Genomic DNA, 25,030 nt, shown 5'->3' with positions numbered 1-25,030 from the left:
CTTAGCAGGAGAGTATTGTATTCCATTTTAATGGAGGTGGTTTAGTCGCCAAGTCATGTCTGACTCTTGCGACCCCATGGACTGTGCCCTGCCAGGCTCCTCTGTCCATGGGGTTCTCGAGGCAAGAACACTGGAGTGGGTTGCCATTTCCTTCTCCAGGGGATCTTCCCAACCTAGGGATCGAACCCAGGTCTCCCGTGTTGCAGGCAGATTCTTTACCAGCTGAGCCACAAGGAAAGCCCAAGAATACTGGAGTGGGTAGCTGATCCCTTCTCCAGTGGATTTTCTTGACCCAGGAATCGAAACTGGATCTCCTGCATTGCAGACAGATTCTATACCAACTAAGCTACAATGAGACTGCATTTAATTTGTTAACACATGAAAGGATCTGGAGGTTTTTATGATGGTGGAGAAATATGATGGGACAATCATGTTGGCCAGTAATGTAGCATAACACCTGAAAAAGTGAGCAGGGATGTCAGCAGGGATGTCAGATGACCTGTTAGGAAGTTATTACAAGAGCTGGACAATACATGTTAGAGGAATGAACTATGGCAGTTTCTACAATTTAAAGCTGGGGAAAGCCTTGGGGAATGTTTTAGGAGTAAAATTGTTGGACATGGTAAAGGACTGGATGAAAACAGGGAAGACAAAAAGTGGAGAAGTAACTATTTTGACTTTTGAAATTGAGTTTGAAATGCTTAAATACAGCAAGTGGTCAGATACATGGATAGAAGTCCAACTTGGAGGTATAGACGTTAGCATCATCTGTACAGAAGGGGTGATCAATCAGCATGGAGGAGAGGGAAGAAGTCTCAAGGACATCTTCATTAGATCTGAACTAGTTGATGATGGACAGGGAGGCCTGGTGTGCTGCAATTCATGGGGTCACAAAGAGTCGGACATGACTGAGTGACTGAACTGAACTGAACTTTATTATATGTATTACTGAATGTGAATGGAATTTACAACAGAGTTAACCCCAAACTACTCTACCTCAGAATCTAAATGGTTGACATGCGATTGTATTTGCAGAAGAGATAGCAAATGACCATGTTGTTTAAAATGCTTTATAAAATTTTATTTAATATTATTTGATCATACAGATTTTGTGGTAAATGTGCATTTCTAAAAGTGCATAATCAAACATTTATTTTTCTCTTGATCTTGCATTTGTCATAGAAAGGTGCTATGGATGATTACATGAAGATTTACTACTTATGGATTCATATTAAAATATGCCACAAAGAAGAGATAAACAAGTTTATAAGATGCTATTTGCTGATTTTAAAAATCGAGGAATATAAAAATATTATTTGGCAGTAACAGAAAATACCATTTCTTTTTTAATCACTTTCGAAATTCAACATGGACACTAAAATAAAGAGTTGGTAAAGTGGTATCACCCATATAATATATATTACCCATACTGGATTTCTCATTCTTGAATAAAGAAGCACATGACCCCACTTCTGTATAATCTGTGCTGTGTTCAAACATTAATTGCTAGGATCACGAAGGTGACTATATTAGAAGCAGATAGAACAGATCTGTGCACAGCAAAAGAGTGGCTTTAACCAGAGTTCCATCCTAATGTCTTACTTTGTTAGGAACATAGTTTAAATATTTAAACAGGAATGTCATGTTGATTCATTGGTAGCATTTGGACACACATCTCAGGCCTGAGCGGTGAATAGCATAGCTTGATACAAATGGTTACTGAACACTCTCGCCTTCAGTATCCAGTTATTTCAGTGAAGAGACCTTAAGGAAAGTTTCCCAAACCCTCATTGGCTTTCTTTTGCTACCACAGTAAATAATTATTTGACTTCATCTGAGCTTTATGGAGCTAATTACTTTTGCTTAGAAACAGAGTTAAAATTAAATGTAATTTTTAATTATAAAATGTTTCCTTGGAAACATTTGTTGTAAGTTAAATTGTACTTTGTTCTAAAATACTTAATTTCCCTTACAATTAGAAATCAAAGACAGAACTCAGCATAGGGCAATTTGAAAAGTGTAGCATTAATTGCTACAAAAAAGTTAATTTTTTCATAATGGACAACTGATGGTGAACATCCAATTAACTGCTCCATAGTTATATTGAACAATTCTGCTCAGAAAAGAATTATTCTATTTTATGACCATTAATTGAATGATCACTGAAAGCAGACATTTTTAAAATTTAGAAATTTCTTTAGAAATAATCTTTTTTTAAATTTAGAAATTATATGTTTGAATTTAGAAAAAGCTGAGCATAATGATCACTATTGAAAAGATCAGCATAAGTAGGTGACCTCGAAGTTCACTGCAACTGTTTCACAAATCACCTTAAGACACAGGATTCACAGCCAAGGGCAAGCCTCTCTTTGGTTCATAAGGTGTTGTCCTGGAAACCATTTTGATGCAGTCGATAATAGGGCAGACGGAGAGACACAGGGTACAGCCTGTACAAGTGTCAGTAACGGTGGGCAGGTGGGTTTCAGGATCAAACTGGATAGCCTGCAAACAGAAATAAAGAGTCTTGCTGTCACTGCCCACAAAGGGCAAGAACGCCCCTATTTTAGCATCAACGTTTTTCTCCACTGCAGGAGAGCTGCACTTGGAGACAGCTACGCCCAGACTGTGGTGCAGCTATAGCAACAGTTGAGCTGCTAGAGAAGAGGGGGGAAAAAAAGACAGGAAAAAAAAAAATCCTTTTAAATTAGAAACACGATGTTTAAAATTCCTTAGAGGTATTTTTCTTTCTTTGTGTGAGGAAAATATTTCATAACATAGTAACTCTCTAGTTTCCTGCATTGTGAGCAGAGTGTGGGTCCTGCCGGTCTGACCATGACCTGGTGGGTCGGCTGCCTGAGGCGGGCAGGGCGCTTCCACACCTTGTCCTTTTCACACTCCTGGTTCTCGACAGTGGAGAAGTGTCACTGTCAGATGAAGCAATGAATGCCCTTGTTTGGGTTTCATATTATGGCTATAGTGCTTACAGAAAGGCAATAGAAAAAAAAAATTTGCTTAAGAGCCAGCTTTCAGGTTTGAAGGTTTCCAAGCTGATTCTAGGCACTGCTCCTCCACCAAGGGGAAAAGCACTGAAAGACGGGAGCCTGGACACCCGGCTTCTGGTCCTGGCCCGGCACTCTTCTGCTTGGAGGACCAGGATAAAGCTTTCAGTTCTCAAACCGCTCAGGATTTTGAGAAACTCAATAATTTATTCCTTCCTCCCTCCTTCTCTCTCATCTTTCCTTCCTTTTAACATGATTTAATTTATAATATGGTGTAGCAATTGAACAACAACAATCTGTAACATGCAATGAAAATACCTGGTGTGAAATTTACAACTGAGATTTTCATTTAAAGTCATGATGACTATTTGCCTGTTAAAGAGATATTTCAACAATGGAAACAACAGACAGGAATTTCCATCTAGGAAAGACTTCAGGGCAGCTACATGGGGGCAGAGAGGGCTTGAGGACTCGTCGAGAAGTCTCTCTCGCAGAACAAGTCAATGTTTTTACTCAGACTGCGTGCTAATTTGGAGGGATGAGTGAGGGGGCTGAGAAAAATTACGAGGGTCAGTAAGCCCTCACCTTGCCCCAGATACTCCTGGAGGTCAGGTCTGCAAATCTTACATTTTCAAATAATTACTGAGTTCTGATTTTTTTTTCCTGTGTCATATACAACATGTTATAAAATCCAATTAAAGTATTTGTTATGTTTATGAATTTCCCTCCCTCAAATAAGGTTCCTTGCAACTTAATTTTTTTTCTCTTTTATGAACATAACAAATTAAAATGGTCTCATTAGAGTAAATTATGTCAGAGTGCTTAATATTTTTTAAAAATTCTGAGCTTTAAGGAAACAACCATATATCTGAACAAGTACTGTAGCTATGACAAACCATTAAGAAATTTGGTCTAACCAAATTGCTGCCATGTTTTGTAAAACAACATCTCAGATGACTGTTTAAATGAATAAAAGCTATTCTCTTCCTTATGTACTCTATTATAAACAGAAATACAAGAAACAACTGATGAAAATAAAATAATACTTACGTCTTAGAAATCTTACACTTTGAAATTTTGCAAACATGTAAAACTTCACATTTATTTGAATATTTTGATTTTCTATTTTTTATCTTTGAGAGACAGAAGAGCCAAAGGAAGGCTTTTAAAAATCTTTTTGAATGCGTAACTGCAATCTCCCCCCTCACTAATAAGATTATTTTTGTTGAAGTTTTGCAAGGCTGCAGTTCCAAAGTGGGAGTCATAACCTCTAAGATTTAAGATGTTAGAACCCTAGTGCTGTGATTTTAGTGTTAGAGCTTCCTGACTTCTCTCTGTTTGGTTAATGAGAGGAAAGATGAAATGAAAATGAATATGATATGATTAGTATTTTCAAAATAACTGCTAGAGATGCTTTCCAGGTGTAGAAAAAGATGAGTAAATACAATGGGTAAAAATTGGGTATGGAACAGTGTTAAATTGAGGAGAAAGAGGTTTTTTAAAATTTAAACTTATGTCTGTCATACCTCCATGAGGTGGTCAGAAGAATACATAAAATCATATCACAAGCAAATAGCACCTTTGTCCAAGCTAAATAAGGTAAATGAAATATAGTTTTTTAAAAAATGGGCCATTTTATCTATCTTGAAAATTCATTAGTCATCTTAAAGGGATCTTATTTTTACTTTATTATACTTCTTTAAAGTGTGAAATATTTAATTAAAACAATATTATTCTGTAGTTCTTAACCTGAAGACAGCTGATACCCACTTTTTTCTTTATTGTTCCATGGAAGACTCTCAGCTGAGCACTCAGCGACTGGAAAGAAGCTCTGGCTCACTTTATGCGGTAGGAACACAAATTGCTCAGCTTTTCCAGCTACAGAAGGATAGGTCCCAACCAGCATAGCTATTTGGTGGCAAAATGCTTTTTCTTTCTAACTGTAGTAAAAGCCCAATCAGGACTGAATGGAAGAGCACAGAAGCCAGTTCTTCAAGATCATGGAAATAAGTGCTAGTTCTTTTCCCTTCTTTCTCCTTTAAGGTATGATGCTTCCTTATGGCCATAATTGTGTGAATTTTTGTTTGAATTTTTCCTTCCAATTTTATGAGTGATGAAATGACACTAAAACAATACTGTGCATTGAATGGTGGCATCGTTCATATGAATGATTAGCTTCCTTTAAAAAAAATCACTAGAAAAATGGTATGGATGAACCCGTTGGCATGGCATGAATAGAGATGCAGATGTAGAAAACAGAGGTGTGGACATGGGGTGAGGGGAAAGAGGAGGTGGGATGAATTGGGAGACTGGGATTGACATATCTATACTACCCTGTGTCAAACAGAGAGTTAGTGGGAGCCTACTCTATAGCTTAGGGAGTTCAGCTCAGTGTTCTCTCATGATCTAGATGGGTGAGATAGGGGAGGTGTGAGCAAGGTCCATGAGGGAGGGGATATATGTACATATAAACTGATTCACTTTGTTGTAGAACAAAAATTAACCCGACATTGCAAAGCAACTGTTACTCCAATGATAAAGGAAAATCACCACTGTGCTATGAATGTGAGAGGATGGAATGCTATGTCACTGCTGAGAAGTGACATTTGGCATGTCTGGTCTGAATCCCATACTTCACAACAAAAGATGCTTTTTGCTACAAAAGCCAGAAGAAACATGCCTCACAGCACCCTAATTACAGCATGATTCTTACCTGGTAGCCAGAGTCATTACAGGTCATGTAGCATTTGCCACAGTTGATACACATCTCTTCATCGATCACAGCCACAACCTGCTCTGTGTTGTTCAGTTCACCATATGTTCCAAGGTACTGCAGAGCTTTTCCAATCACATCCTAAAAGATAGGCGCCGGATTACTTACGGGGCTCATTTTAAAACATTATCGTGTTATGACTAATATCGGTCCAAATCTCCCTGTTTTTATAGAATGTTGCATTATCTAACTTAGAAGATTTTAGATATTGTAGCTCTCATGGATATACTTTTTATAATTGTAGCTTACATATTTCTGTCTCCTGAAAGATGGACCCTCTCTCGATATCTAGCTTAGAAACACAAGACTTAACTCATTGCATTCAACAGGTTTTCCACAAATGATCTAAATCAATGTTTCTGTGGGCAGGAGAAATGACACATTTTCAATGGTTGTGGCTTTCTTTTCGTCTGTTTTGGACTTTGAATGATCCAAGTAATAAGGAGCAACAAAGGGAAATGCATTGATACTAGAAAACGTTAAGATTGCTAGGAATGAGAATAAAAATGTGAACACTATGCATTTATAGCACTGCATTTGAAGTCTAGATTTTCATTTAAAAAATGCTTTGATAGCATACCCACCTGTCATGTTTTGAAGAGTTATTTCATTATTTAAAAATTCTAATTTATGTTAATTAATTAGGTTAATCTAGTAGCTAAATAAGATGCTCTTTTACTATTAAAGAACTCGGATTTTCTTCATTCACCGTTGAAGATTCTTCATGCCGTTACACATCTTTGTTCTTCATATTAATTGGAAGTGTGCTTAATATGTGAAGCACAGAGGATGTTTCATCAACAATAAGAAACACTTTGTTTCATAAAACAAAACAAGAGAATGTAACAATGTTTGTCAAATTAGTATGCTGTCAAGATTTTCTGCTTCTGTTTTTAAATTTTAACAAGACAATCTTTTGTTTGAATTCAAGGTCCATGTTCAAGGAGGTTTCACTCTTATTAAAGCCATCTTCTGATATTCTCTTTGGTATTTTATTTCCTGCTCTTTTTTTTATGACCTTGGTTTACCCTTTTTAACTTTTATTTTTTTCCTGTTTCCACTCTAAATGACAATATGCTCATGACTTTGGGCTTTCAAACTGAAACAAAGTTTACATTATTATATACTGTTTATTGGTATAGCTCTCAAGGAATAAGATCAGAAACTTACTGTCTTTTACTATTTTCTTTTCAGGGTGTTGAAGATATAATTTCAACAATCTCACTGTCTGTTTGTAGGGGGCTGCCTGGGGTCCAAATCAATATCTCTATCCAGAGTTTCTCTCACAAACTTAAGATCTTCATTAGTGGCATGATGAGCACCATTCCTAGAATTTGGTACAACAAATTCACCACTCACTGAACTTTTCATCAACATCACAAAATTGGATCTTTCTTCCGATTTCTTTAGTCATAGAAATACTGTTAGGATTTCTTCAATCACTGAGGCTTGAAATTTCAGAGTTGTATTTTACTCCTACTTCTCCCTACTCCAATATCTCAATGATTGCCAAGTCTTTTGAGTTCTGGATTTGCAAAATCTTTTGAATATTCTTTCCATGTCCACTATGGTCTTTCAGTTCAGTTCAGTTCAGTTCAGTTGCTCAGTCATGTCCGACTCTTTGCGACTCCATGAATCGCATCACGCCAGGCCTCCCTGTCCAACACCAACTCCTGGAGTTCACTCAAACTCACGTCCATTGAGTCGGTGATGCCATCCAGCCATCTCATCCTCTGTTGTCCGCTTCTCCTCCTGCCCCCAATCCCTCCCAGCATCAGAGTCTTTTCCAATGAGTCAACTCTTCGCATGAGGTAGCCAAAGTACTGGAGTTTCAGCTTTAGCATCATTCCTTCCAAAGAAATCCCAGGGCTGATCTCCTTCAGAATGGACTGGTTGGATCTCCATGCAGTCCAAGGGACTCTCAAGAGTCTTCTCCAACACCACAGTTCAAAAGCATCAATTCTTCATCTTTAACCACTATTAATTAATTTCCCATTACTTCTAAGGTAGTTACAAGAGCCTACACAGTAAGTCTCATTATTATATTCTTCCTTTCCCATCCTATCTTATGCAGTATTGTCATCTTAATCTGTGCTGTATAGCACAAACTGAATTTCCCACTACCTTACTAAAAAAAAAAAAAAATCTACTGAATTAAATACAGTTTCACATTTAAGTCTAGCATTTAAGGCTTTCACTGGCATGCCTTTTTTGGTCTGATGCTATACTAGACACATGCCTTGTACTGAACACACTTATCAATCAACTCTTCTGGTACCTAATTCTATCTTGGGTCTTCTGTCCAGAATACTCTTCCTTCCCATTTTGATTTTGAAAAATCTTGTCCATCCTTCAAAGACAGCTGACACACCACTACTCCAAGAAGATTTCCTGAATCTTTCCTTCTTTTCCAACCAAGAAAGGTGTGATCTCTCTTTTCTTCTTTCTCTTCTTTGTCTCCTACCTCTTTCTTTCCTACACACCCACAATGGCTCATAGTATTTTATCTATTATGTGGAACTAATGATTACAGATTACTTTGAGTTCTTACTATGTATTGGGCCAGCGCCATAATTTTTAAGCATTTTCTCACTTAAATTTCACATATATTATAGAGGATGAAGTGCCTAATATCTAAGGTATAAGAGTAAGTAAATAAAAAAGCAGGCATTCAGACTAGGGCTGCCTAATTTCAAAATCTATGTCTGTAAGCACTCTGTTATGCTGACTCATCTGTTACTTCTCTGTTTAGCAAATTCTGCTTCATCTTATACATATTTCTATATTTGCTTCCTATATGCAGTCTTTTGCTAGGCTTTATTCATCTTTGTGTCATATGTGGTATATCTTGCTCCTGAGATCACTGAAATCTAATGGGTACTTGAATATTTGTTAAAATAAGTGCATCTTTCACTTCTTTATATATTCAATATATGGCAAAATATTAGGCTAAAATATTAGTTTTATTACAACTAAAATATTAGTTGTATGGGCCTAATAGCTATTTGTTAATTTACTAAATATTTTTTTAAAAAATATGAGATTCACAAAAAGATTTGAGTACTTTTTAAAAATCATTTTTTATTGGAGGATAATTGCTTCACAATATTGTGTTCAGTTCAGTCGCTCAATCGTGTCCAACTCTTTTTTACCCCATGGACTGCAGCAAGCCAGGCTTCCCTGTTCATCACCAACTCCCAGAGTTTACTCAAACTCATGTCCATTGCGTCAGTGATGCCATCCAACCATTTCATCCTCTGTTGTCCCCTTCTCCTCCTACCTTCAACCTTTCCCAGCATCAGGGTCTTTTCCAATGAGTTAGTTCTTCTCATCAGGTGGCCAAAGTATTGGAGTTTCAGCTTCAGCATCAGTCCTTCCAATGAATATTCAGGACGGATTTCCTTTAGGATGGACTGGTTTGATCTCCTTGCTGTCCAATGGACTCTCAAGAGTCTTCTCCAACACCACAGTTCAAAAGCATCAATTCTTCTGCACTCAGCTTTCTTTATAGTCCAACTCTCACATCCATACATGACTACTGGAAAAACCATAGCTTTGACTAGACAGACCTTTGTTTTTTAATATGCTGTCTAGGTTTGTCATAGCTTTTCTTCCAAGGAGCAAGCATTTTTAAAATTTCATGGCTGCTGTCACCATCTGCAGTGATTTTGGAGCTCCCCAAAATAAAGTCTCTCACTGTTTCCATTGTTTCCCTGTCTATTTGCCATGAAGTGATGGGACCAGATGCCATGATCTTAGTTTTCTGAATGTTGAGTTTTAAGCCAACTTTTTCACTCTCCTCTTTCACTGTCATCAAGAGGCACACAGATTTCTCAGGAGGCAGGTTAGGTGGTCTGGTATTCCCGTCTCTTGAAGAATTTTCCGCAGTTTGTTGCAATCCACACAGTCAAAGGCTTTGCCGTAGTCAATAAATTAGAAGTAGATGTTTTTCTGGAACTCTTGCTTTTTTGATGATCCAACGGATGTTGGCTATTTGATTGACAATATTATGTTGGTTTGTGCCAAACATCAGCATGAATCAGCCACAGCTATACATATGTCCCCTCCCTCTTGAAGTACCCCCCCCCCCATTTCCTACCCTATTCCACCCCTCTAGGTTGTCCCAGAACACTGGGCTGAGTTCACTGTGTCACACAGGAAATTCCCACTTGCTATCTATTTTCCATATGATAATGTATATGTTTCCATGCTATCCTTTCAATTTTCCCCACCATCTCCTTCCCCCACTGTGTCTACAAGTTTGTTCTCTGTTTCTGTGTTTCTACTGCTACCCTGAAAATAGGTTCATCAATATCATCTTGATTCTATACACATGCATTAATATACAACATTTGTATTTTGCTTTCTTACTTCTTCACTCTGTATAATGGGTCTATGTTCATCCACCTCATTAGAACTGACTCAAATGTGTTATTTTTTTTTTATAGCTGAGTAATATTCTATTGTATTGATGTACCACAATTTCTGTAGCCATTCATCTGTCAATGGACATCTAGGTTGCTTCCAGATCCTAGCTATTGTAAAAAATGCTGCAACAAACATTGGGGTACATATGTCTCTTTCAATTATGGTTTTCTCAGGGTAGTTGCCCAGTAGTGGGATTGTTGGGTCATATGGTAGTTTTATTCCTAGCTTCTTAAGGAATCTTGACTACTTCTTTAAATACAAAATAATCATAGTCAAAGAATCTGGATATGCTTAATATTTTCTGATACTATTTTAAATCAGTAAATGGATGAGGTTCTTCTATGGCTGTAAAAGACAATATGTGATAGAAAATAAGTTTTTCAATCTAATAAACAACCCAGTCAAAATGGTTGTTTCATTGGATTAGAGCATGACTTGACTGAAATAATCAGTAAATATTCAAAACATGATTAAATAGGAAACTCCCTAGACAGGAATCCAGCTTATAAGGTTTATTCCAAAGAAACAATGCATATTTCTAAGAAATGTTATTGTAGGAAGCAAATTCACATTCTGCATATATCAAATACCCTTTTTGCACTTTATTGGAGAATTGTTCTCGTCATTTATTAGAACACCATTTTTTTAATGTGAAACTAAATAAAACAAAGTCTTTGGAGCTCTAAAGTTTATTAACACATGGTGTTAAATTGAGTCATTTGCAGTGATGTGATGAACCTCGAGTATATCACAGAGTGAAGCAAGTCAGAAAGAGAAAGAAAAAGAATGTGTATTAATGCGTACATATGGACCCTAGGAAAACAGTAACTGATGAAACTATTTGCAGGGCAGAAGCAGAGATGCAGACATAGAGAACGGACATGTGGGCACAGCGGGGGAAGAGAGGGTGGGATGAATTGAGAGGGCAGCTTTGGCATACATACATTTGTGCTCGTGCACATCCACTCAGTCATGTCCAACTCTTTGTGGCCCCCTCAACCATAGTCTGCCAAGATCTTTTGCCCATGGAATTTTCCAGACATTAATACTGGAGCAGATGGCTATGTCTACTCCAGGGCATCTTGTCAAGCTAGGGACTGAACCCACATCTCCTGTGTCTCCTGCATTTGGCAAGTGGATTCTTTGCCACTGAACACCTGGGAAGCCTATATATACAGTACCATGTATAAAATAGATAGCTAGTGGGAAGCTGCTATGTAGCAGAGTGAGCTAAGCTCAGTGCTCTGTGATGAACTAAGGGGTAGGATCAGGAGGTGGAGAGGAGGCTCAAGAGGGAGGGCATATATATATACTGATAGCTGAGTCACAGTGTTGTACAGCAGAAACCAATACAACATTGTAAAGCAATTATTCCCCAATTAAAAAGAAATCACCTCTCTTTCATCATAGTTCTTAAGAAAATTATATATATCTTTTAATCTGAAAAATGATACAAGAATGACAACTATTTTAAATTATTTTGGAAAGAGTATCAAAGAAAATGAATTATCATTCTATGCAGTGGAAAATGTGGACGTTTGTTTAAAATCAAAGCTTCCATGTAGTACTGTCAGCTTATGAAAACCCTTGAGTCTACATTCTGGAATCTGGAGTTTGCTGAAAGGTTCATATAATAAGTGAGGCACATATGGCTAGTCTAGTCCCTGTTGGACACACATCTGTGGCGATTAGGGAAACTACATTCATTATTACAAGCAAGGTATGGCTGTACAAAGGTCACGTGATGTGCTATAGTCATCCCTGATTAGTGGAAAAGTTTATGTATGAATGTGTATGTGGGAAAAAGTGATGCTAAATTCTTTAAAGTATAGATGATACATTTGATTTAAATATCTGTTCCCAAAATTAATGTTGGAAAAGAGTACAGAATTCTAGAATCACATCTTTGTCAATTAATTATTTGTTTGGGATAATCAAAAGAACTTTGTAAAAGAGATCAGTCAATATTTCTGTTTAATACAAACTTTAGGATCAAAGAATGAGGAACTAGAGGACCCCCATCTATCCGAAACAGCCAATATTTAAATCATTTGATGTAGGTGTTTAATTACTTTACCATTTCCTTTTCTGTACTGTTACCAATGTCACAGGTTCATATTTTTTATATCAGGTTCACTGCTTGCTTAATTATCCTATCAAAATAGGAAATGAGATAATTTGGTTTGTTTCTACTGAATTTATGCTGACACTTAATAATTTCTCTTTTAACTAATGTTCTCAAATCAAAAGTTCAATGATCCTTAATGAAGCTTTTCTACTTCTGTCTTTTCCTCACTCTCCTTGCCACATCCACTTTTTTCTTTTCTAAAAAACCTGGCGTGTTCATGCTCAGTCGCTCGTCATGTCCAACTCTTTGCTATCCAGTGGACTGTAGGCCACCAGGCTCCTCTGTCCATAGGATTTTCCAGGCAAGAATACTGGAATGGGTTGCTGTTTTCTTCTCCAGTGGATCTTCCCAACCCAGGGATGGAACCCACATCTTCTGCATTGGCAGGTGGATTCCTGACCACTGGGAAGAACGTGGGAAGCCCAAAAGAACCCAGAGCACCATTTATTTTTCAGCAGTGTGATAGAGCAATATCATACAAAAATACTCTCAAAAATATTGCACACAATTTATTTTTGATATCTTGTATAATGTCCTCTGAGGAAGGAGATAGGGAGGGTGACTGTACAATTAGAAAAAGAAGTCTAAATTCTTTAAATTTAGAGTTTAAATTCAGTTGAACTCTGATAACAGGACTCAGGATGAATAAGGTGAACTGGGAGGGCAGAGACAAAGCTTGATTCAGGAAATAAAGAAGTAGGTTAGTGGAGAAGGTGAGAGAAGCAAGCAAACCAAGAGATGGGATAGAAGCTAATGGAGTGTTAGTCACTCAGTCGTATCCAACTCTTTGTGATCCCATGGACTGTAGCCTGCCAGGATCCTCTGTCCATGGGATTCTCCAGACAAGAATACTGGAGTGGGTTGCCATTCGCTTCTCCAGGTGATCTTACTGACCCAGGAATTGATCCCAGGTCTCCTGCATTGCAGGCACATTCATTACCATCTGAGCCACTAGGGAAGCCCAGAAGCTAATGAAGATCTGGGAAATGAAGTGGGTGAGGTGAGAGGGTGGAGTGGGAGATAGACAAATGGGTGTGATTTGGGTGTGGTGGAGGTTGGTTCAGTACAGATTTGTGGCCCTGATCACTGTATTCTTTTTATGTGGGTTGATTCAGGCTTTAAAGTAGCAAGTTCTTGCCAGACACTTTATATTTAAATGCATTTAATGAGGCTAAACAGAGAAGGCAGTGGTACCCCACTCCAGTACTTTTGCATGGAAAATCCCAAGGATGGAGGAGCCTGGTAGGCTGCAGTCCATGGGGTCGCTAAGAGCTGGACACGACTGAACGACTTCACTTTCACTTTTCACTTTCATGCATTGGAGAAGGAAATGGCAACCCACTCCAGTGTTCTTGCCTGGAGAATCCCAGGGACCCTGGCGGGCTGCCGTCTATGGGGTTGCACAGAGTCAGACACGACTGAAGTGACTTAGCAGTAGCAGTAGCAATGAGGCTAAATGTGATGTGTTTTTACTGTATCCTTATGGCACCCCACTCCAGTACTCTTGCCTGGAAAATTCCATGGACTGAGGAGCCTGGTGGGCTGCAGTCCATGGGGTTGCTGACGGCTGGACACAACTGAGAGACTTCACTTTTGCTTTTCACTTTCATGCACTGGAGAAGGAAATGGCAACCCACTCCAGTGTTCTTGCCTGGAGAATCCCAGGGACGGGGGAGCCTGGTGGGCTGCTGTCTATGGGGTCGCACAGAGTCGGACACGACTGAAGTGACGTAGTAGTAGTAGTACCTTATTCAACTCTTGAATATGTTTTCCCTGTTCTTTTCGGTTCTGAGAGCATTCTTTATGGGGATGCTAGACAGGTAATAGGAATTGAACAATTCTAATTGTAAATTAATTATATATCATCTATTCAAAGTAATAGGTGTTTCCTCTTTCCCTTTAAAAAAAAATTAACAAAGTACATTTCTACTTTTCCTAATATTTTCTCCAAATTCAGATAATTTGAGGCCTTGTTACTTCTGAAACATGTTAAAATCTTAAGGCCACTGTTTTCTGATCATTGTTGGTTATATGATCTCTATTTTCTTATATGACCATTGAAAACAGAATTATCTAAATGCTTAACTCTTTTCCTACTCCTTGTGAAACTCAGAGATTATGTCATCAAATTTCAATTTGGCAGCTTATCATTCTTCTTGATCAATGTTCAAGTTAGAGCTCTGACTACGGGATTGTTTTCTATTGTTGTTTCTGAATTCCCTGAAAGTAGATTCACTTAAGGTGGCATACTTATACATTTTACCTCAGACTTCCTTTCTATGGCCTAATGAACTCTAAGATGATATAGAATGGTTACTTTCCTTCAAGATTCTTTTAGCTGCCATTTTCCACAAACAGATTTTTATAGGGAGCCAGAAATAAGCCAATGCAGTAAGTTCCTCATTGCTTCTTTCTCTTTTGTGAGATTAAATTTCCAACAAGGCAATTCAATAATTTTTCCGATGTTTTGCCTTTAGTGGAGTGGGATTTTCATCTGAAGTCTATAAAGGCTTACATTGCTGCTCTATCTTGCCCGTCCATATTAACCATCTGGTTACGAGGTCTCTGATGTAATCCCAGGATAACACTTCTGTTCTCCTTTCACACTCTCCTGCAGCTGCTTCCTGCATGCTTTACCTTCAGGTATGTGGATTTCCATGCATGTGCACATCTTTTTGACATATACTGCTTCTCCTCTAGCTGTTCGATTAGACCTATTTATTTCAAACAAGATACACCTTTCCATCATCATATTCCAGTCAGGAATCACATTTCAAAATATCCTCGCAAGACTTAAGAGATGATTTTTACCAAAAAATTATTTTCGTGTGTTTTAAAGTTCTGTTTGATGATTTTTCATCTCCTACTTGTCTGTATACAGACAATTGAGAATGTGAGTACCTCCTGCCCATTTCTCTGGTATCTTCTGAAAATTGCTGGGGAAGTCCTGCAGTATTTTTCTTTCTGCGCCATCCCTTTTATGCTTCATAGTATATAATATGGCCTTACAGTTTTCTCTGAGTACTTTTCTCCTTCCCCTCACAACTCAATTGAAATAATAAACCACTCGATCAGGCTGACTGGTCTCCTGCCAACACTGTCTTGCCAGTCTTATGAGATGCAGTCCATCTCCTACTAGAAGCAGCAGGAAGAAGAGATGAAAACATCACTTGTGCCCCTAAACCATTCATTTTCCTACCCAGAAATTCAAAGACGTTAGAGATACATTCCTGACTTCATAAAGAGAATGAGAATTCATTCTCATATATATCAACAGAAGTGGGAAGCATTCGGGGAACTTTATAAGTCCTGGCAGAATCTCAAATCTCTGTTATACGCTGCCTGGGAATAAAGCACGTCTCTTATTTAGCAGGGCCAAATATGCACACTGTCACTTCAGTTTTCTTCAGCCAGGAGACAAAAGTGCCTCCTATTTGGCTTCTTTTCTCTAGCACAGGTGAACCTGTGGAATGTCAGGAGCTTCTTCAGAAGGTCCTGGTTCATCTTTGAGAAGACTTATGTATTGCTGGAGGCCAGCTGTCTTTTGCTTACTTTATCTCATTCTTCCCCTTCAGTCTTCCAATACTGATTTGGATTACCCTCCTTTTCCTCAGAATCCTTTTCTTTCAATTTCTTTCACAAAAGTGAAAGCCCCACAGTATGGCAATATGTACAATAAAGGCTGTGTCACTATGAAGTGGAAGCCAAGATGTAGGGTTGATAAAGAGGAAACTGACTGGATGCCAGGCAGACTCTAGTGAAAGTGAAGTTTCTCAGTCATGTCTGACTCTTTGATAACCCATGGACTGTAGTCTACCAGGCTCCTCTGTCCATGGGGTTATCCAGGTAAGAGTGCTGGAGTGGGCTGCTATTTCCTTCTCCAGGGGATCGTCCCAATCCAGGGATTGAACCTGGGTCTCCCACACTGCAGACAGGCACTTTACCATCTGAGCCACCAAGGAAGCCCAGCTGACTCTAGGGCCCTAGATTATTCCTTGCTGTAGGACTGACAGTCTCTGAGACCAGTTTTTAGCTTCCAAGGATGCAAAGAGAACCTGGATACCATGTTGGCTAGCAAAGACTTCTAGTTCTTAGGGACTCTTAGTCACTGTGTAACTCCTGGTACTCCAGCTGAAATTCTTAGATGTGTAATCAGTACATCTCCTTGCCCTTTCACATTATATTAAGACCAATGGAGAAAACTGGATTATTTTCCTCATTATTACCTCTAGTTTGGTCCTTTCTATAAGTTTTATTGAACAAAAGAATGAGTTGTATTGGATTTAAGATCCCATGGCTGCAAATTATTCTAATTATGTATTAATACTATGCTTTGCCAACATACTCATATGCTTAAAATGCCACTTTTCTTTTTTTTTTTCTCCCTTTCATGAGAGACAGTAGAAGATAGTGATTAAGGGTTCAAGTTCTAGAGCCAGATTTTGGAATCAAATCTTGGTTTTGACATCTTTCTAGCTGTGTGACCTTAGATAAGTTATTTAACCTCTCTGTTTATTAATTACTTAATCAGTAAACTAAGGAAAACATGGGTACCTGATAGGGCTATGGTGAGGCTTAAATGAGTTAATTCACAGGCATGCAGAACAGTGACTGAAACCTCATAAGTACTCAATAAATATTAGCTTTTATTATTAATTCTCTGCTTAATTAACACTAATTTATTAAACTCCATGTTAAATATCACCATCTCTGTGAAGCTTTCCACAATTACCCGAGGCAGAACTAATCCCTTTCACTCCTCTCTGTTCCCAGAGCATTTTGTACATATTTGAATGAACTGTAAATAATTTTTAACATGTGTCTTTCTCCCTTGTTAGACTATGAGCTCCATAAAGATAGATATCTTTCTTTTTAAAATTCATGTTGTATTCCCAGTTTCTAGCACAATTCCTGGATTGCAGCGACTGCATAATAAATATATGTTAGTACTACATGTCCTCCGAGATCAGGAAAATTGTGGTGCCTTGGACTGTGTACCTTGTATGTCTCTGGAAATAGACCCAGTCCTTAGCACACTGCCAGTCACATAGCAAATACTCAATAAATATTTACTGAGTGACTGATATTGAAACTGCCTACGTCTGTAGCAGCAGACCATTACTTCTTATCTGAGGTATTTGAAAGAAAAAGAAGAACAAAAGATGAGATCTATTGAGCATGGCTTGCTTAGAAATAATATTGTCACACTCATAACCAGGGAAGATGGGGGTAGATTAGAAACTTGAATGCATGGCTGAAAAACTTGTTCAGACAAGAGGGGCTTAGTTAACTTTGTGGGGCACTGGGGCCCTCTCTATAGCAGATGGGGAATAATATACTGTGCTAGCTGAGAGGATAAACAAAGCATTGTCATGGAGTTTAAACTATTGAACAGAGTAATCTATAAAGAGGCCAGCAGAGGAGAGAACAAACAAGCTAAAATAAACAGATGGGTGGACAGAAAAAATATTAAGCATGAAAATAGATAACCCACAGCCTCAGGAAAAAGGGAAGAAGGAAAAATGGTTATGTCAAGCATAGAAGAAACACTGTAGAGAAAACATGAAGGCAATGATGAAGCAGCAGAGGGAAGAACGAGGTGTGCCGGGGTAAGTGCGGTACAGTGAAACAACAAAAGCACGGGGAAGCAGTGTCTGACTCCCAGGCAGAGATAAAACGACTCTTAAAGGGAATGTGACTATTCATTCAATGTCATCCAGATGGAGTGGGAATTAATGGGGAAGGGGCGGGGGGCTTGCATGAAAGGGACAATAACTGTGTCCCCTTACATTTGAATAGAACTATTGGAGAAGGAAATGGCAACCCACTCCAGTGTTCTTGCCTGGAGAATCCCAGGGATGGGGGGAGCCTGGTGGCTGCTGTCTATGGGGTCACACAGAGTTGGACACGACTGAAGTGACTTAGCAGCAGCAGCCTCCTTAAACGGAGAAGGCAATGGCACCCCACTCCAGTGTTCTTGCCTGGAGAATCCCAGGGACGGGGGAGCCTGGTGGGCTGCTGTCTATGAGGCCGCACAGAGTCAGACACGACTGAGCAACTTAGCAGTAGCAGCATGATTTAGGTGAGGGGGCTTCCCAGGTGGCTCAGTGGTAAAGAATCCGCCTGCCAATACCGGAGACACAAGAGCTGCAGGTTTGATTCTTTGGTCGGGAAGATGCCCGGGAGAAGGAAATGGCAACCTGTTCCAATATTCTTGCCTGGAGAATCCAATGGACAGAGGACCCTCATGGACTACAGCTCATGGGGTCACAAACAGTTGGACACAACTGAGCCGCTGGGCAAACATGCTGAGTACGATACTTGCACACACATCACTTCATTTAGAACAATGGAGTTGCGGCCTTCTGACATCTAGTATTTATTCTCCTTGCTGCCAGTGTCTCCCCTATCTTGTTGCAATAGCCTTCTAACCAGTCTCCATGCTTTTGTCCTTGCCCATCTAGGATCTCGCTCAACCCTGCAGCCAGATGATCCTTGGAAAAACTGAGTCTGATTACATCATTCTTCCTTTTAAAAAAGCCTCCACAGTTTCCTGCCAAGGACTTTCCTACTTCGGAGTCTTTGCATTTTCTGTTCCTTCTGAATGGAATGTTGTACCCTCGGGTGCTTATCTGCATTTATCACTCTCTCTCTGTGAAGTGTCTACTCATGCCATTTAACCAGGCAGGCAACCCCTGAAAAACCTCTCCAGCGATTCCTTTTCTCCAAACCCTGCTGCATCTTCTCCACAGCACTGTGACCATCTGATAACAGTATGTATCCACTCGCTCATTTGTTTATTGACTGTTCTCACTAAAATGCAGGCACCCTTAGAACTGGGCTTTTGTTTTGTTCACTACTGACTTGCTGGTGACTAGATCATTGCTGGAACATAGTGAGTGGATATTAATAGTCATTGGATGAATGACAAAATGGATGTATGGGTAAATAGGACAATTACTGCCAATTGGCAATTGAAATCTCAGTGGTTACATGTGAAAGACACAATAAAACAGTATTGGATGCCCTTGCTAAGATGAGTAGCACTTTCTGACCTGTGGTCCTCTTCCCCAGACTTCCTCTTCCCTCCCCTCCCCTCCTCCACATCACCATTTCCTTCTGGTTATTCTCTTATTTCTTTGATCACTTGATCCCATTTTCTTCCCCAGAATTTCTATTCCCTCATAGGGTATTAGGTTAAGCAAGAAATAAGAAAATATACGAGAAGCTGCTGTCCTGTGACTGGAAACTAGTAGGCGGTGAGTATGTTAGTTATTTTCTCTTTATATCCTCCAGCACAGGTCCATAATTAGCCTGAGTTCACTAACTTCAATATGTTCAAATCTATATTTTTCATCCACATCAAAAAAACTCATCAAACCTAAAAACACCAAGAAAAAAACCTTGATTCATTATCTTTTATTTTTCTTTTAGTTCGTGGCTCAAAGGTTAAAGCGTCCGCCTCCAATGTGGGAGACCTGGGTTTGATCCCTGGGTCGGGAAGATCCCCTGGAGAAGGAAACGGTAACCCACTCCAGTATTCTTGCCTGGAGAACCCCATGGACAGAGATTCCTGGTAGGCTACAGTCCATGTGTTCTCAAAGAGTCGGACATGACAGAGTGACTTCACTCACTATCAATAATCTAAGCATCTTAATCTCCTTAAATGCAACTCCTTACCATTCCTTATACCCCAGTATATAAAAGAATCACCAAGTTTTAGAAGAATTAACAGGACTTCTTCAATTTCACCTCTGTCTATGTTTCCATTACCCTATCACTGGGAATATCCCCTTTTCCTCTTAATCTTCTAGTAACTACCCAGTCTTGATTTGGTTTCAAGTCTCTCAGTCGTGTCCGACTCTTTGAGACCCCATGAATCACAGCACGCCAGGCCTCCCTGTCCATCATCAACTCCCGGAGTTCACTCAGACTCATGTCCATCAAGTTGGTGATGCCATTCAGCCATCTCATCCTCTGTCGTCCTCTTCTCCTCCTGCCCCCAATTCCTCCCAGCATCAGAGTCTTTTCCAATGAGTCAACTCTTCGCATGAGGTGGCCAAAGTATTGGAGTTTCACCTTTAGCATCAGTCCTTCCAATGAACACCCAGGACTGATCTCCTTTAGAATGGACTGGTTGGATCTCCTTGCAGTCCTAGGGACTCTCAAGAGTCTTCTCCAACACCACAGTTCAAAAGCATCAATTTTTTGGCGCTCAGCTTTCTTCATAGTCCAACTCTCACATCCATACATGACCACTGGAAAAACCATAGCCTTGACTAGATGGACCTTTGTTGGCAAATTAATGTCTCTGCTTTTCTATATGCTACCTAGGTTGGTCATAACTTTCCTTCCAAGGAGTAAGTGTCTTTTAATTTCATGGCTACAATCACCATCTGCAGTGATTTTGGAGCCCCAAAAAATAAAGTCTGCCACTGTTTCCACTGTTTCCCCATCTATTTGCCATGAAGTGATGGGACCAGATGCCATGATCTTTGTTTTCTGAATGTTGAGCTTTAAGTCAACTTTTTCACTCTCCTCTTTCACTTTCATCAAGAGGCTTTTTAGTTCCTTTTCACTTTCTGCCATAAGGGTGGTGTCATCTGCATATCTGAGGTTATTGATATTTCTCCTGGAAATCTTGATTCCAGCTTGTGCTTCTTCCAGCCCAGCATTTCTCATGATGTACTCTGCATAGAAGTTAAATAAGCAGGGTGACAATATACAGCCTTGACGTACTCCTTTTCCTATTTGGAACCAGTCTGCTGTTCCATGTCCAGTTCTAACTGTTGCTTCCTGACCTGCGTATAGGTTTCTCAAGAGGCAGGTCAGGTGTTCCAATATTCCCATCTCTTTCAGAATTTTCCACAGTTTATTGTGATCCACACAGTCAAAGGCTTTGGCATAGTCAATAAAGCAGAAATAGATGTTTTTCTGGAACTCTCTTGCTTTTTCAATGATCCAGCGGATGCTGGCAATTTGATGTCTGGTTCCCCTGCCTTTTCTAAAACCAGCTTGAACATCTGGAAGTTCACGGTTCACACACTGCTGAAGCCTGGCTTGGAGAATTTTGAGCATTATTTTACTAGCATGTGAGATGAGTGCAATTGTGTGGTAGTTTGAGCATTCTTTGGCCTTTCTTTGAGCATTCTTTGAGCCTTTCTTTGGGATTGGAATGAAAACTGATGCCACTTCCTCAAAGAGGCCTTCCTCATCCCGTTCAATCTAAACTAGGTCATGCTATGAAAAAGACTGCATACATCTTGTATTTTTTATTTACAGTTTGTACTATAAACATAATTTTATGTTTCTTTCTCTGTTCTGTATGTTTCATGAGGATAGAGCCTGTGTCTGTTTTATTTTTTGTACTCAGTACAGTTCAGTAGCTCAGTCATGTCCGACTCTTTGCGACCCCATGAATTGCAGCACGCCAGGCCTCCCTGTCCATCACCAACTCCCGGAGTTTGCTCAAACTCACGTCCATAGAGTAAGTGATGCCATTCAGCCATCTCATCCTCTGTCGTCCCCTTCTCCTCCTGCCCCCAATCCCTCCCAGCATCAGAGTCTTTTCCAATGAGTCAGCTCTTCGCATGAGGTGGCCAAAGTACTGGAGTTTCAGCTTCAGCATCATTCCTTCCTAAGAACACTCAGGACCAATCTCCTTTAGAATGGACTGGTTGGATCTCTTTCCAGTCCAAGGGACTCTCAAGAGTCTCCAATTCCTAGCACATTGCTTGTCTCATAGTAGCTATGCAATAAAGATTTCCTAAAAAATATATGAACTTCTTCAAAACTTCCAGCTTGGTAGACCTCCAGAGCTTTACACTCTTAAGTTTATTTTGTTGGCTATAAGGAAATGGAAAGTCACCCTAACTGGTTACCTCCTTCAAGTTGTCCATTCCTAACATCTTAACTAATAGCAGATAGCATTTATTTAGGATATATTTAGGTGTAGACTAAAAAGCTGGAAAAGGAAATGGCAACCCGCTCCAGTATTCTTGCCTGGAAAATTCCATGGACAGAGGAATCTGGCAGGCTACAGTTCATGGGGTCGCAAAGAGTCGGCCATGACTGAGCACATCAGCACAGACTAAAAAGCACTTCTCACACTACCTAATTTATAACTGCATGAGGCAGACACTTTTATTATGTCCATCTTACAGATTAGTTAGCTGAGGGAAGTTCATATAGCTGCTAAATGGCAGTGCCACGATTTGAACCCCAGCATTGTGACAGAGGGGTTTCCCAGGTGGTACACTGGTGAAAGAGCCCGCCTGCCAATGCAGGAGATGCAAGAGACACAGGTTCAATCCCTGAGTCGGGAAGATTCCCTGAAGGAGGAAATGGCAACCCACTCCAGTATTCTTGGCAAGTAAGGGAGGAATAGAATCCAGATAATACACGAAGTTATCTTGGATAAAACAGTGACGTATCTTAAGATTTTCTACTTACTGCAATGCCATAAACATTTAATGAAATTAAATTTGGGCTTACCAGTGTCATTTTAGGAAGTAGCCCATGTTTGAAGAAAGTCACTGCAAGGAATTATTATGAAGCTGTTTCCTTCATTGAAATATATAGCAAAGTTTGTAAGATTTTAGCAAATTATATTAATGGGAAAATAGTTTTATGAATTAAGCCTAGATAGAACTACTCTGTCACACAGAGTTGTTGTGTGGTCAATTGCTCAGTTGTGTCCAGTGCTTTGCGATCCCATGGACTGTAGCCCACAAGGCTTTTCTGTCCATGGGATTCTCCAGGCAAGAATACTGGAGTGGGTTGCCATTTCTTCCTCAAGGGGATCTCCGTGATTCAGGGGTTGAACCCACGTCTCCTGCATCTCCTGAACTGGCAGGTAGATTCTTTATCACTGACCCACCTGGAAAGCCCATATATATACCTTTATACATAATATATACCTATCCCAGGTATTGTGAAGATTTATTAAATTATTGTTCTCTTTCTGTTTTGCTTCTACATTTCCTGAAGGAATTTGTTGTTGTTTAGTTGCTAAGTTGTGATCCACTCTTTGCAACCCCATGAAGTGCAGCACACTAGGCTTCCCTGTTCTTCACTATCTACCGGAGTTTGCTCAAATTTATGCCCACTGAGTCAGTGATACCATCCAACCATCTTATCCTCTGTCACCCCCTTCTCCTCCTGACCTCAATCTTTCCCAGCATTAGGGTCTTTCCCAATGAGTGGGCTCTTTGCATCAGGTGGCCAAAGTATCAGAGCTTCAGCTTCAGTCCTTCCAATGAATATTCAGGGTTGATTTCCTTCAGGATTGACTGGTTTCATCTCCTCACTGTCCAACAGACTCTCAAGAGTCTTCTCTAGCACCACAATTTGAAAGCATCAGCTCTTCAGTGCTCAGCCTTCTTTATGGTCCAACTCTCGCATCCGTACATAACTACTAGAAAAACCATAGCTTTGAGTATAAAGACCTTTGTCAGCAAAGTGATGTCTCTGCTTATACACTATCTAGGTTTGTCATAGCTTTTCTTCCAAGGAGCAGGTGTCTTTAATTTCATGGCTGTAGTCACCATCCACAGTGATTTTGGAGCCAAAGAAAAGAAAGTCTGTCATTGTTTCCACTTTTCCCCATTTATTTGCCATGAAGTGAGAGGACTGGATGCTATGAAGGAATGGAAGACTGGGAAAAGTTGCAATGCTTTTACATTGCATTTCTTTTATTTCAAATATAAATAATATTTTTCTTTTGATTCTTTTATACATACAGAAAAGATGGAGATCTTATGTTTACTTGAAACTAATTAACTAGAGAAATAGACCCACAATTCCCCCTTAACCCCAAATCATACAGTAGTTATAGTCAAACATGGGGGGGCAGTTGTGAAGAGCTGAAGGATCCAGCTTCTTCTTAACCATCTGTGTCCACATCATCCTTTTAGCAGCACACAAATAATTTAAAGGAAACAGCTCAAGAGACTCTTTGGGGCTATTTTATTGTTGAAAGTCCCAAGTGTTCACTTTATTTGGAATTATGGCATTGAAGTGCTGGTAGAATTTGTGTTCAGCCACTTCCATATTTCGTTTCAGGACTCTGAATCATTTAACCCTCCCAATATCAAGTCAAAATTCCACTCTTTTTTTATAGGGCACATTTTTTCTCTCTCATAGGTACAAGATATTTTTAAGGGTTCCAATTTGACTACAAAAGAGGGGTAACAGAGGAATTCCAGAAAACTCCTAAGACCAAGTTTTTCAACTGATGCTTCAACCAGAAAATGGGGATGTAGGAGTAGACAGTCACTGAACAGAGAAGAATTGGTTTCAGTGAATGCAAAGCGCATTCAGCGATGGTGATTTCAGAGAGAATATGGGCCTGTAATACCACCCTGCCTCCTTTTTTTTTCATTATGATTGCTTTAAAATAATGCCATCTTGAGGGAGGTGGGCAGGAGTGAAGTAGATGTGGCTATAAAGGGGCAAGCTGAGGGATCTTTATGCTGAGGGAAATCTTGTATCTGACTGTTGTGCACACAGGGCACAGGACCCTACACATGGGGTGAAACTGCATGAACTAAACACACATGTATGCACGCACATGCAAATGAAAAGTACAACTGAAGAAATGTGAATAAGATCAGTAGATTGTATCTCTGTCACTTTCCTGGTTGTGATACTGTACTAGTTTTACAACATGCTACATTGCAGACACTATGTAAAGAGTACACG

General features: G+C 39.5%; 1 protein-coding gene across 1 annotated transcript in view; it reads right to left on the bottom strand.

Annotated features, from left to right (window-relative positions):
• Nucleotides 1-1,062: 1,062 nt before the first annotated feature.
• The window catches only part of DPYD (dihydropyrimidine dehydrogenase), a 922,445-nt gene continuing 898,477 nt past the window's right edge, over nucleotides 1,063-25,030 (bottom strand). The window contains 2 exon segments of the mRNA NM_174041.2: nucleotides 1,063-2,502; nucleotides 5,713-5,853. Of these exon segments, the coding sequence (NP_776466.1) occupies nucleotides 2,332-2,502; nucleotides 5,713-5,853 (312 nt within the window). The 3' untranslated portion in view covers nucleotides 1,063-2,331.

Source organism: Bos taurus, chromosome 3 (genome assembly GCF_002263795.3).
Source record: "Bos taurus isolate L1 Dominette 01449 registration number 42190680 breed Hereford chromosome 3, ARS-UCD2.0, whole genome shotgun sequence".
Taxonomy (NCBI): Eukaryota; Metazoa; Chordata; class Mammalia; order Artiodactyla; family Bovidae; genus Bos; species Bos taurus.
Note: the sequence above shows the minus strand (reverse complement) of the source record. Positions and strands in the feature narration are given on the sequence as shown.